Below are 13349 nucleotides of genomic sequence, written 5' to 3' on the forward strand. Positions count from 1 at the left end.
TATGATAATTCTAAGTCGAACTTGGTTTAATATCTCACCATCTTTATTTAAAATCTCTGGACAAAAACAAGAACAGTCAGAGAATTAAAAATCATCTGACGCACGAGATTCAAAGAGAAAGTAAGAAGAAGGAAAAATAAATCAAGTGCTAGGACAATTATATGGAGCCCATTATCACCTAAAAGAAATGGACTTCAATTCATCACAAATGACAAATGCAAAGAAAAAACACCCATACACAGATGCATCGATATGCATTATTAAAAAAATAATGACATAAACAAGTGAATAAACTGGCACTATTACTTTGGAAAGCAATATCGCCAGTATTACCACTAGTTGAATTGCTGTAAGCTCATAACCATGCACCTATAGTGACAAGCTGATATGGCTCACTTTATAACAAGCAAGTGCAATCTAGCAAAAAGGTTAAAGATCATACACACTATTTATATAAAATAAATTCACTACCACACTATCAAAAAGTCCAACTTTGAATAAAAGAATCGCTCATTGAAATGGGGACACCATTCATCACTAAATGGAAATTTATTGCATTTTCACAATTAACACACTTCCAGAGATTTTTTCTGCCTTCTTTTTCAAGACTCTATGTATTAGTTGATTAAAGTAAAACAAAGCACAATTAAGATAACAGACGTGTCAACTCTGAAATATGATATGATCAATTCAACCCGTACAGTTGGTCTAATGACGTGGCCTATAAAAATATGCACATTGTTTACTGTTTTTGCAAAGGTGTTCTTTTTTTGTGTGTGGCCGGGTTGAAATAAACACAAAATGGACCATTCATAATTATGCTAAAAAAGACAGCTAATCTATCTCATTATACAAACGCATGACGTGAATTGACGTCTCTCTTGTACTCTTGTTTGATTAAAAGGAAATGAAATAAAGCACCACTTGAAATTGTTAAATGCAGCATATTGTAAAAATACTGGTATAATATCAGCCTACATGTATATTTTAAGCACCAAATCTGAGGAATTCTGCATTAAGCTCGGTTGAAAACATAACAAATGCCAACGAACATTAACTCTAGGTATTTTCATGTCCTGTTGTAATAGAAAATGTAAATATAAAGGCCGGGTTACACCGGAACCGAATCAGATGCTAATTCACCCGAATACACATAATTGGGTGGTTTCAGGAGTATCTCCCTCTACGAATACGAGAAAACTCAGGAACATTCAAATCCACCGAAACCATCCGATCAGGCCATATTTGGGCAGAATTTATTCAGGAGAATTTGGTTTTGGTGTAATTACCCGGCCTTATGTACAAAGAAATGGTGTATTCCAATTGGTATGTATTAATAATGACAAAACAGCAATTTAAAGAGACCGACATAATAAGCCAATAACTTTAAGGGGCACAATATTCAGTACGAAGATGAATCACTTCATCAGTGAGTGATTAAGGGAGACAATATTAGTTTTTGCCATTTCAAAATGAAAATCAAACTTTGTATGTTTGCATAATATCATTCCCACCCTTTTCCTTTCTGTATCTTGTTCTCCCCTTTACCTTGGTTATAAAACTTTTTGGGGTTAGTTCCACAACCCCCTCCCTCTTCACCAATGGGCCTAGTTATAGGCGGCGGAAGCGGGGAGGACGTGTCCCCCCTAAATTTTAGGTGGGGGGACGATCCCCACTAAATTTTTTGTTGGTAACTTTTTTTTTTTTTTTTTGCTTGTCAATTTTTTTTCCTGCGTCCCCCTATAATTTGTGGTTGATAACCTTTTTTTTTTGCTTGTCAAAAAATTGTGTGGTGGTCCCCCCTAAAATTGTTGGCTTCCGCCGCCAATGGGCCTAGTACATATATTAAGAGTCACCTGATATACATGGACATCTATGCTCAACATGTTACAAAATTATGTTCACTAATTAGTGTGATTTTTAAAATCAAGAGAAAAAGATAAGGTTTTATCTTATGCACCCGGACACACCCCTTATATGCATTCTATAATATAATTTATATGCATGTATTTTTGCATTGTTTTTACATTACATTTCATATCAATTTGTACACATTTTTCTGATATGACTGAAATAAAGTATTGATGCATACAATGATCAGATAAGGTAATATCATTTTACTGGAAACAATGCTTGTCATCCTTTCCCTTTTATTTTACAGCTTAAGATACAGCATAAAAGGTCAAGGCGGATATAAAAGTAATTGTCTTTTTAATCTAAAGCCTTGACTCCATTTCGGAAATTGATGGATGACTTGAAAGAAACTGTAATGCAATAGGCCTACATATAGCATAATACGACAATGGCACCGCTACAGTAATTATATTCATTATTCATAGAGTTTGGCGTGTTGAGCATTATTAACTGTTCACCATGAGGAAGGGAGGGATTATGGTTGGGGTTAATTCATATTTGTGAAATTATACAACTCTACACCACTCTTATATTACTCAGTACCTGGATGCATTTCATAAAACAATTTGTCTGCAATTTTCACTGACAATTCTGCTCTGAGCAAATCAGAAGCAAGGATTTCAGTAACTTTTGACAAATAAACAGTGAAACACAACTTCTTGTTTCATGAAATGCTCAAAAGGGTTGTTGCCTTTGCTACAGGAGGAAGGTTGTTTATCTTTTTATTCACATCACTTTTTGTTGGGGATGGACTTGTCCTTTAATTAAGAGTCAAAATTAAGATAGTGTAATCTCATGGCTTTACTTTCATTCATGAAATTACAGTGACTAATTTCCCATCCCCAATTACCTTAGATAAGATGGATTCGATCATTATCACAGCCTCTCATAGATACTAGTGATAGGGGGTCAACCTTAAATTGCATTCAGAATAAGAAGGATTTTCTTTTGCGATCACATGGGATAACCTTTAATAATTTGGCCAATAAAATCTTAGAGTGCCCATCCTCACTTCCATGACACAGTATCATATTCACAGATTCCACAGCTAAAAGAACTTAGGCAATTCCCTGGATTTATTGTTAGTAAGAAATTCATCCGATTCTTCAGATTAGGAGAAAATTGATGATTATAAAGGTCAAAGTAGTGATTGAATTGTGTTTTCTCACCCAGGATGCTCGGGAGAGCTTTAAGGAGAATGAAACTCTTGGAGCAAGTTAGCTTTTGTGAAAGCAGAAAAATCAAAGAATAAGATCAACAAAAGTTTGAGTAAAATAGGACAAGCAATAGAAGAGTTATGAGCATTTGAATGTCGAAATCACTAATGCTATGGAGATCCTCCCATTGGCAATGCGACCAAGATCGATGATGTCACAGATGAACAACTCTCCCCTTTTGGACACTGAAAATATACCCCAAAACATCTCTTTTTGCTCATTCTAATCATATGACAAACGATTCATCAATGATATAATGTTGTGAAACCTCTGTACTTGTGAAACCTCTGTACTCTCTCATAAAGAGAACACCTCACCTTGGGATAGACTCTGTAAAAGTGAGAATATAAGTGAAATAAGTACTAAAGTAATGAGGGAGTTGTATGTGTGTGACATCACAAATCTTGGTCGCATTGCCAATGGGAGGATCTAAATGGCATTAGTGATCTTAATATTCAAATGCTCATAACTTTCTTATTATTCATTCAATCTTCCTCAAACTTTCAACAATATGTTTCTTTGATTTTTCTCTTTGATATGGATTCAGCTGGTTTCAAGGGTTTCATTCTCCTTTAAGGCTTGTCTAAAAAGGGCATTCACCTGGAAAAGCAGCATGTAGCAAGTGTATGCCAACACAGTACCCGCCGCTAATTGTTTATCATTTAATTCTAATTTTCAACAGAGAAAGAATTGCCACGTATTAGAAAAATTATATTTTCAACCATAAAAAGATTTCTCAATGTAAAAAAAAGGTGAATCATTGATAGCAAAAGTAATAATGACCATGTGGTTTGCTATATCATTCTGGTATGGCAGTGTTCTAACTACTGTGTTAAAGGGAAAGTTCACCCTGACAATTTTTTTGGATAAAAATTACAGAAAAATATCATTAAACTTTGGTGAAGGTTTGAGGAAAATCCATCAAATATTAAGAAAGTTAGCAGAATTTTTACTTTTTGATTTGTGATGTCATATACGATCAGTGCCCTATTTATTATGTAATATAATATGCAAAAATTTCAATTCTGTAATGGTTCATCTTTTCATCTTTCAGGAGCGGGTATGAATTAATTTGTCTGATGAAATACTGAATGTACAATAAAACCAATCCTCAATATTTTGAGAAAATGACATTTCATTGATTTTTAAAATTCATGATACCTGGGAAGCTGCACATGACGTCACAAATAAAAAGTTAAAATTGTAATAACTTTTTAAATCTTGATGGAACTTCCTCAAACCTTCACCAATATTTTTGTGATTATTATTCTTGTTGCTATTTTTACAATAAAAGTTTAGTCAGTTGAGTATATATATCAGGGTTGGATTCAGGATTTTCCCTGAGGAAAATTTGACGAGCAAAAGAAAAAAAATATAAGGACATATATATATCATCGGATACATCATTTCATACCTTCTCCTGTGAGAAAAAAATAGTTGCACTTTTCATCTTCCATTTTAAAAATGAAAATTATGAGACTTATGCAGGAGCTACTCGCATTATGACATCAACAAATTGTACAATGTTCAAAATTCTTACTCCCTTATTCATTTATGGATTTTCATCAAACCTTCACAAATAACTCTTTCTGCTTTCATCACATGCAACTTATCGTCAGGGTGCACCACCTCTTTACAAAAAGATATTCAGGAACAGCATGATGTACTACATTGAATAGTAATTTTTCTTTTAAGTGCCATGAATAATTGATTGTATTTAGAAGGAGAAAGAGCCAAACCATCTCTTATATGAGACACGATACCATTATTGTTAAATGCAATTCCTCTGGCTTTCATCATAATTCCCCTTAAAATATTCCAAAGTACGTGTAATGCTACAAAGATTTTCTTAAAATGGTTCCCTAAGACTTTTTAAAGAATTTCGAAAGACTTGTTTTTCATCTATCAATTCCCGGAGGGTGATAAGAAATCTCAGTCATTAGTAGTAATACCTGATGCATCTCTTCTAAGATATCATCATCTTTCCCACCAACATAATGCACATTTCAGGGATTAAACAATTCCCTGGGGTCGGTAACAATAAAAGAAAAACCCTGGCAAATATTGTTTATTTGATAGCTGTTTTTTATGGCAAATGTTTTATGCAATAGGTCCATGGATAGGATTAAGGATCTATAAACACTACCCCATGAATAATATATCTACAAAATGACAAGCTCTGCTCACACAAACTTGAAAATAAAGTTTACTGTATCTATTGTGCCTAAATTGTAATATCAGATACTGACAATCTGTCAATTACCGATTATCTTGTTTACTTTGCAAATGCTATAATCTATATGTGGGTTTGGGTTTACATAGAGCTAGGTTATCTGTCCTTAAAGGACAAGTCCACCCCAACAAAAACTTGACTCAAATAAAAAGAGAAAAATTCAACAAGCATAACACTGAAAATTTCATCAAAATCGGATGTAAAATAAGAAAGTTATGACATTTTGAAGTTTCGCTTCATTTCACAAAAGAGTTATATGCACATCCGGTCGGTATGCAAATGAGGGAACTGATGACATCACTCACTCACTATTTCTTTTGTATTTTATTATATGAATGATGAAATATTTTGATTTTCTTGTCATTGTCATGTGAAATGAAGTTTCATTCCTCCCTGAATACGTGGAATTCCATTATTTTAACATTTTGTGGTTCAGGCAAGGCGGTCCTAATCATCAAATTCGTAAGAATTGAAATATTGTATAATTCAAACAATAAAAAACAAAAGAAATAGTGAGTGAGTGACATCATCGACTCTCTAAGTTGGATGTAACTGGCTCGTTCATATAACTATTTTGTTAAAAATAAGCGAAACTTTTAAATGTCATAACTTTCTTATTTTACATCCGATTTTGATGAAATTTTCAGCATTGTGCTTGTCTGATTTTTCTCTATTGATTCAAATCAACATTTTGTTGGGGTGGACTTGACCTTTAAAATTACCTGTTTAACAAGTCCCAAGATCCTACTTTTATACCTTTCTTTTTTTGATCAACTTGCAATTAGATCCAGAAAATATCCCTTATCAGTCAACAAAAAAAATTATTCATGCCTTTTGTAATTGGGGATATTAGTGCGTTGACGCAGATACATCAAATTAAAATTTATTATGAGAAGTACATGCACATGTACTGTACATTGTAGGATGAATTAGGGTATCTCACAGGTTGAATTCAGGTCAACATATACATGTAGGTAGTATTTCAATCTCGAGATTTATGAGTGCTCTCGGAATTATAAAATAAAAAAGCAATGATGCATGCCAAAGGGAAAAATTATGTGGGGGCTTGAGGCGGTTTTGCCCCTGAAATGCTCAAAAACAGTCCTGGGTCCAGCCTTACAAAGAGTTATGATTGATTCAATCAATCGTAACTCTATGGAAATCCATCAGTGTCATAATTTATTATACAGGAAATTTGCACAATGTCCTTTTTAAAAAAAACCAAGCACAGTGAATTTTCAAGAAAAAATGAATGCATCATAGTTAGAAAATATTTTGAACAAACATGCATAATAGATGTTGACTCTGCTGGCCGTCCATAGTTGTGATTGATCGGATCAATCGCAACTCTTTGCAAGACGGGGGGGGGGGGGGGGGGGGCTGGAAATGAAAGAAAGAGCCCCCTGAAATTCCCCATCCACTGCAATGTTAAAGTTTATCCAATGCAGCATATTAAGGAATTAGTTTGTGAAAAGCATCCTAAGGAATTCACAAAAAACTGTCTGATGTATGCAGAGAACAATAAGCATAATTCCTGACATATTATGTTAATTTCTCACTGTTGATAGCATTTAATAATTCCATGTACAAGTACATGTATTGATATCATTATCGTTATAATCATTATACAGTATAAAAAGACTAACTTCATTTTCTTTATCTATTTACATTTTGAAAATTGAGGTCACAATTTTCAATTTTGTTGTTTCTAAAATTTTTCTTCACATTCAACATTGCATGTACTTCAAGCACCATGATTACATCAAAATATCTTGGTTCAGATAATGGACATCTTTCAAAAATAAAAATGTTAATAAGAATTCCTTGAATGCTATGAGAACTGTATGAGGTTTCCTAGCCAAGGTCATGTTTTTTAAGAAGTGCAGTGGTGAATCTGGGATGGGGGAGGGAGGGCACATCTAGCCCATGCCCCCTACCCTTTATTTTTTGCTTGTCAAGTTTTATTATTATTTTTTTTTTTTTGAGGGGGGGTTGTCAAATTTTTCATGTACCAAATGCCCCCCCCCCCCTTTGAAAAATCCTGGATCCGCACCTGAATAACTGGCTTGGCTAGGGATCAATCAAACAAACAACCTCTCATTCAAGGGGCAGGCAATCTACCACTGAACCACCATGTCAGATCATTGGAGATAACAAGCTCTTCTTGTTAACCGGTATTTCGTTATTAATTGTTGATATTTGTCAAGATATTAGAAGAATAAAAAGAGTTTTCACTCCATAATGTTAAAAAAGCCAATATGGGAGTATCTCATTTAGCACAAGAAACGATTACCAATTATGTGTACAGACACATGTAATTTACAAATAGCTGGTAGTATAAAATATCACCTCTTCTTGTAGACATTGCAAGAGTATACAGCTTTAATTCAATTTGATACGTAAGTCAGAAAAATTTGAATTTTATATACAATTTTGCTTGGATAAGATACTTAGCCAAGTTTAGTTTTTCAATTCTTTAATTTGGCTAAGTATTCTTTTTCACATTCAACTCACCTCTCAAGGATAATTATGAGCAAAAAAATTCAGAAATATCACCGGAAGGTTAAAGCTTTTGCATGCAGTAATCCTGAGCTGCACAGAATTATTAAGTAACACTTAACTGGTGCACCATGCTTGTTGTACTCTATTTGCCAACATGTCACAATACTCTCCAGTAAATTATTTTGGCTTACTGACATCCAGGGGGGGGGGGGGGGCAGTCAAATGTCTTGTTGTACACATGCGTGACTAAATTATTTCCAAACACACCCTAAACAAGTTTTTTCTCTGTGTGGAAAAACACCCCCTAAACAAGTTTTTTTCGCGGGCTTTATTTACACAATTTGGCCCCTAAACAAGTTGTTGCCAGAATATGACCTCGGCAAAAGAGCTTGTGGAAGAAACATACCCTAAACATTGACCATTGACCAGTCTTTCAAAAACACCCTTTTTCTTGAAATTCTGTGTTTTTGATACCCTTAACGAGTGCACGCGCGGCCCGCGTCCAAAATGGAAAAAACACCCCTTTTAACGCGTTTTTGGGGTCACGCCTGTGTACAGCAATATATTTGACTGCCCCCCTCCCCCCACCCGAACGACATTATGACTGACTGAAGTAGAATACTACTTGAACTAAATACAAAAAAGTAAATTTCTTAGCAAAGCAAGAGTAGAATTTTTTGGCTTAATTCAAGATTTTGAATAGCACATGGTTTAATAAATGCTCTAGATATGGGGTGATTTACTAAAATTAGCAATTGAATTGTGTTATTGCTGCAGACAAGACGCAAAGTGGGTAGAAGACTTTACAAAAGCCTAGCTCTTTATTGGTTACTATTATGATCAAAGTTGCGATGTAAAGCATAAATACACCAGTTACTATAATAATGAGGATAACCAAGGCTGCTATTCAATTGAAAGTATTGATTTTGTAAGTATCTTACTTGGCTATTAAAGCAAAATGCATAAAAGATCACATCTACGCATTTTACTTCATCATCGTGACATGATAAAGTTTGAGCCAAATAATGTGCAATATAAGTATACATCAGTGCGCAGAATGTATGGCTGCGCTTGTAAACTGCCCACAAACTAGACTTACATGTAAGCCTGGTAGGTGGCTGACTTAGATTTAAGTATTTAGCCAAAAAATGCAATTGAACACCAAACATGATTAAATACTTACAGTGTAAGCAACATACTGAGTGAAATACTTACATTCTGGCCTAAGTAACAAATTGAATACCGGCCCATGTCACAATGTCTGTCATCATACCGAAAATAACATTGCCTCTCGATGCAAATAAAAATAAAGGATACAGCTAAAAATGTTTATAAACTTTTAAAACAACATCAAAGACAATTTATCAACCGTGTAGGCAATGCAAATGGCACATATTACTTGGAGTTTGGTGGTTTTAGTACCCAGTATCACAAAATGAAGACATGACCAATGGTATAGCCACACTGAAAAAGTTACCATGGAACCACCTGTTGTAGCAACAATGACTTGAGTCTGAAGCCAACGATCTAGGTGATATACATGTACATGCAATCATCGGAGACACTCACTCTATAGCTCCCAAGGGACATCAGTTTTCCATTTTTTGAAACGACAATGCTGTCTTCTTCTGAGACCTCAACATCTCATTTCGTTGTTCTTCGGTGACTTGTACAAAACATATGATGAAGCACTCGTAAATAATAACAATTATTATCATAAATTTTACTTTCCATGCAGATAAAGCTTGGAAAACACCTGCCTAACACTGCAATTAGGATTGAAGATAATTTTTTTGTCTACTATGCACAGGTTTTCTTTTCATGGATTCATAATCATCACTGTATTTTTCCACCATTTAATCCTGTAGTCTGAAAAAAAATTGTGTTTTCCTGTGATTTCTATGTTCTTCCTGAATTCCGAGTTTTTTTTTCCGTTCTCCGTATCGTGGAGAACTGGGGGATGCTAACTCTCCCCCACATGTGAAGTACCAATGCATCCAGAGGCTCAACAGTTTTCCGTTGACTGATTAAATTGGTGGCTCTAAAAGAGTCGAGTTGATATTGTAGTCCTGAGGACACTCCGACTCACTTATACACCTGCTATTGTGCAGGACTTTGCTGGCTGGACAATTACATCCAGGAACGCACGGGCGTAAGCACTGATCGTGAAGGATTTCTGGTGGAATATCCTTGTTTGCGCAGGTCCTTGGGCAGGCAGGGCCACACTCATCAAACAAGAAGCCTCTATCTGCTGGACAGTCGATAGCTGCATTGGAAAGAAGAAACAAAGAAAGAAGACTTTTTACTCATTTATTTATCTATTAAATTAATTAATTTATTTATTTATTTCACTTATCTTATTTTTTATATTTCAAATAATTTATTCATTATTCATTCATTTACTTGTTTATTTATCTATATATTTATCTATCTATCTATGTTTTCATTGAATTGACTATTTACTTATTTATCTGAATTTCATTCATTTATATCAGCATTTATTTGTCCATCTATTCATTTAATTATTTGATTATTAATTTACTTAATATTTATTTTTGACAGGGTATATCAGTATTGAAACTCTGTGTTACTCTGGGCCCTGTAGGGTTGAAAAATAAGACAGTTATGAAAACTAAAACCTTGATACACAATATTCTGATGTTTTGTGCATACATGTAGCTCTTTGTCAAGGAATGACAATATTTATCATGCATCAGTATAAAAACAAATGGCAACACAGCCCTAATGGCTTTGTAGCATCAAGATGAAAATTTATGCCTGTAACATGATGTCATTATACATCAAAGAGAAAAAAATAAAAGAGAAACTAAAAAAAAAAAAAAAAAAAAAAAAAAAAAGAAAGTAAGAAAGAAAGAAAGAAAGAAAGAAAGAAAAAGAAAAAGCAGAAAAGGAACTAATTTTCATCAAAACGACTATTCATCACAATTTGCATGATATCAGAAAAAAAAGAAAGAAGAAAATAAATGTTTTCATGGAACAGACTATCTACATGTAGGCCTATACATCACCATGTTTATATATGGTGGTGTTTGTAAACCTGAATCAATCCTTATCAGGCTGAAATTATGAGCAATTTTTTTTTCTGACTTATGATTTCCATTAAGGATCAAGCATGCGATCTTAAACACATAGGAGTAATGCCGAAAATTTGTTTACAAAATAATTGTGGCTGTTTACAAATTAAGATTTCTAGGACGTAAAGCTCATATTTTTCTGCTTGTGACTAGATTTTCACACACTTGAGTATCAGTATACTCAGGTTATAGTTGTTTTTTTTTGTTTTAAGCTCCTACTTTGGATATAACATCTCCCAATACAAAAATATCATCCTGAGTTAAAGTTTTGAAAAAAAAAAAAAATTATCATTTATTGGATGGAATATAAATGTTGCCCTTACCTTACATAAATCTCAGAAATTAATGTTTTTGTCATAAGTATCTATTTCCCCTGGGGTGGTAACAAAGAGTATAACATCTTTGTGATGGAAAATAACAGGCTCCAGAGTATTTAAGTAACTGTCTGATTCTGTATACACCACGAGAGCACTTAGGTTGGCCAGTGGCCCTCTTCATATAAAAACTTTTACTGCGAAAGATTTGCCACTTTAAATTATGCAGTCTCCATCACTCGCAATTTGAGGCATTAACTCTTTGCCCGCCACGGACGACTCGCGGCACATACAGCGGACTGCCAACGACGACTCAAGTCACAGTAATTCGCACACAATGCATACGGAACGCATTTAATTGTAATTGTGTGCACACACATACAATAGCGACGCGTGTATTGCATTGTTTACGAATCTAGCTTTCGCCGACGTTGTTTACATAGAGATTTTTCACGTAAAATTGAGTTTTTTGAACTGCTTTAGGATATATTTCGATGAGCTTTCAATAGCTTGCACTGCTTTTCTTGTAATAAAAGAATGATACAAATTGCCACCTCCCTATAACAATAAGGGGATCAAAGTATCAATAGACGGGAAGTCTCCCAGGATGGGAAGTCTATTGAGAAGTAGCCAAGGACAATTTCAATAGAAGAGTTTAGTTCATTGTCAGTTTACTCTTTTTGAATGCCCCATTTCAATCCTAAACTGCTTAGCTCATAATGACCATAAAGACATGGATTTGGTATGTAATGAAAGCTAAAGAACACATCTTTTCAATGGACTAACTTAGAAATTTAACCTTCATTAGGAAGTATTGAATATTAGAGGTATAAAATACCCTCCTAAATGAAAAATTTGAAACAGAATGTAAAGTTAAAATTCTCAAAATCTATGATTTTATACATAGCAAAAAAGATACCATTGGCAAGAGTATTCATTTCTCTAAAACTTTGCTACACATTTTTTTTCAATACGACAAACCAGTAAAAAGTTATTGCGAGTTGAATAAGACAGTGCACGCAAACCCCCTCTGAATGTGGCACCCCAAAATTAATGTGGCGCAGGGGGGATAGTGTACGTGGCGGGCAAAGAGTTAAGAATCCATCTCTTTCGTACATGTACTTTGTAGTTTTTTTTTAATAATTTTGATAATTTCATTGTTAGTGCTTTGGACCTCATGGGAAAAGCGTAATATAAGTCATAAGTAATAATAGTAATAATAATAGAAGAAAAATATCATCCTGAGTTTTAAAAAAACATGATATTTTAGTCATTAATATTTATTGGATGAAACAAAGGATTTGGCCTTACCCGACTACTGAATTATTTAAATCCCATAGACTTTGTACATGGACCACTCCATTCCAGAAGGCATTGGGTTAATTTTTTATTTTTTTTAAAGTGTATTTCCCTTTGGGCAGTATTAAAGAATATAACATCTTCCTCATAGAAAAATGTTATCCTGAGTCAAACTTTTGAAACATCAAATTTTAGTCAATTTTACATATTGGATGAAATGAATGAGTTGCTCCTACCCTATATGACAATGACATCACTTATTTGGCAAATTTGAGATCCCCATAAGTAAATGAGTAAGGCACATATTCCAAACTCTGGTTTATTCTAGTGTCTGGTCTTGTAGTTTAACTATGGATAGCCAATTTTAACACTTATCAACAGTACAGGTTCAATTTATCCACTTGTTTGGCACTATACAGTAATTATTCTTTATTGTCTGGGAATAAAAGGTCTTAATAGGTTTTTTTTCAAAATAAAATCATGAGAAAATAGCACAGTAAATCACATTGTGGAGCGTTGTGGCCCAGTGGATTAGTCTTCGGACTTTGAAACAGTGGGTCGTGGGTTCGAATCCCAGCCATGGCGTAATTTCCTTCAGCAAGAAACTGATCCACAGTGTGCTGCACTCAACCCAGGTGAGGTAAGTGGGTACCGGTAAAAAGTAATTCCTTAAAAAGCTGTGTGCGCTATAAAAGCCTAGCTTAGCCGGGTAATATAGGAGCGCCTTGAGCACCTAACAAGGTGGATATGTGCACAATATAAATACCCTATATTA

General features: G+C 34.3%; 1 protein-coding gene across 1 annotated transcript in view; it reads right to left on the reverse strand.

The window, feature by feature from the left end:
• Window positions 1–875: 875 nt before the first annotated feature.
• LOC129282962 (kielin/chordin-like protein) overlaps window positions 876–13349 on the reverse strand; it is a 70061-nt gene continuing 57587 nt past the window's right edge. Inside the window, exon 26 of the mRNA XM_064114760.1 lies at window positions 876–10132. Coding sequence (XP_063970830.1) covers window positions 9894–10132 — 239 coding nt within the window. The 3' untranslated portion in view covers window positions 876–9893. The remainder of the gene's footprint in view (window positions 10133–13349) is intronic.

Source organism: Lytechinus pictus, unplaced genomic scaffold, assembly GCF_037042905.1.
Source record: "Lytechinus pictus isolate F3 Inbred unplaced genomic scaffold, Lp3.0 scaffold_20, whole genome shotgun sequence".
NCBI lineage: Eukaryota > Metazoa > Echinodermata > Echinoidea > Temnopleuroida > Toxopneustidae > Lytechinus > Lytechinus pictus.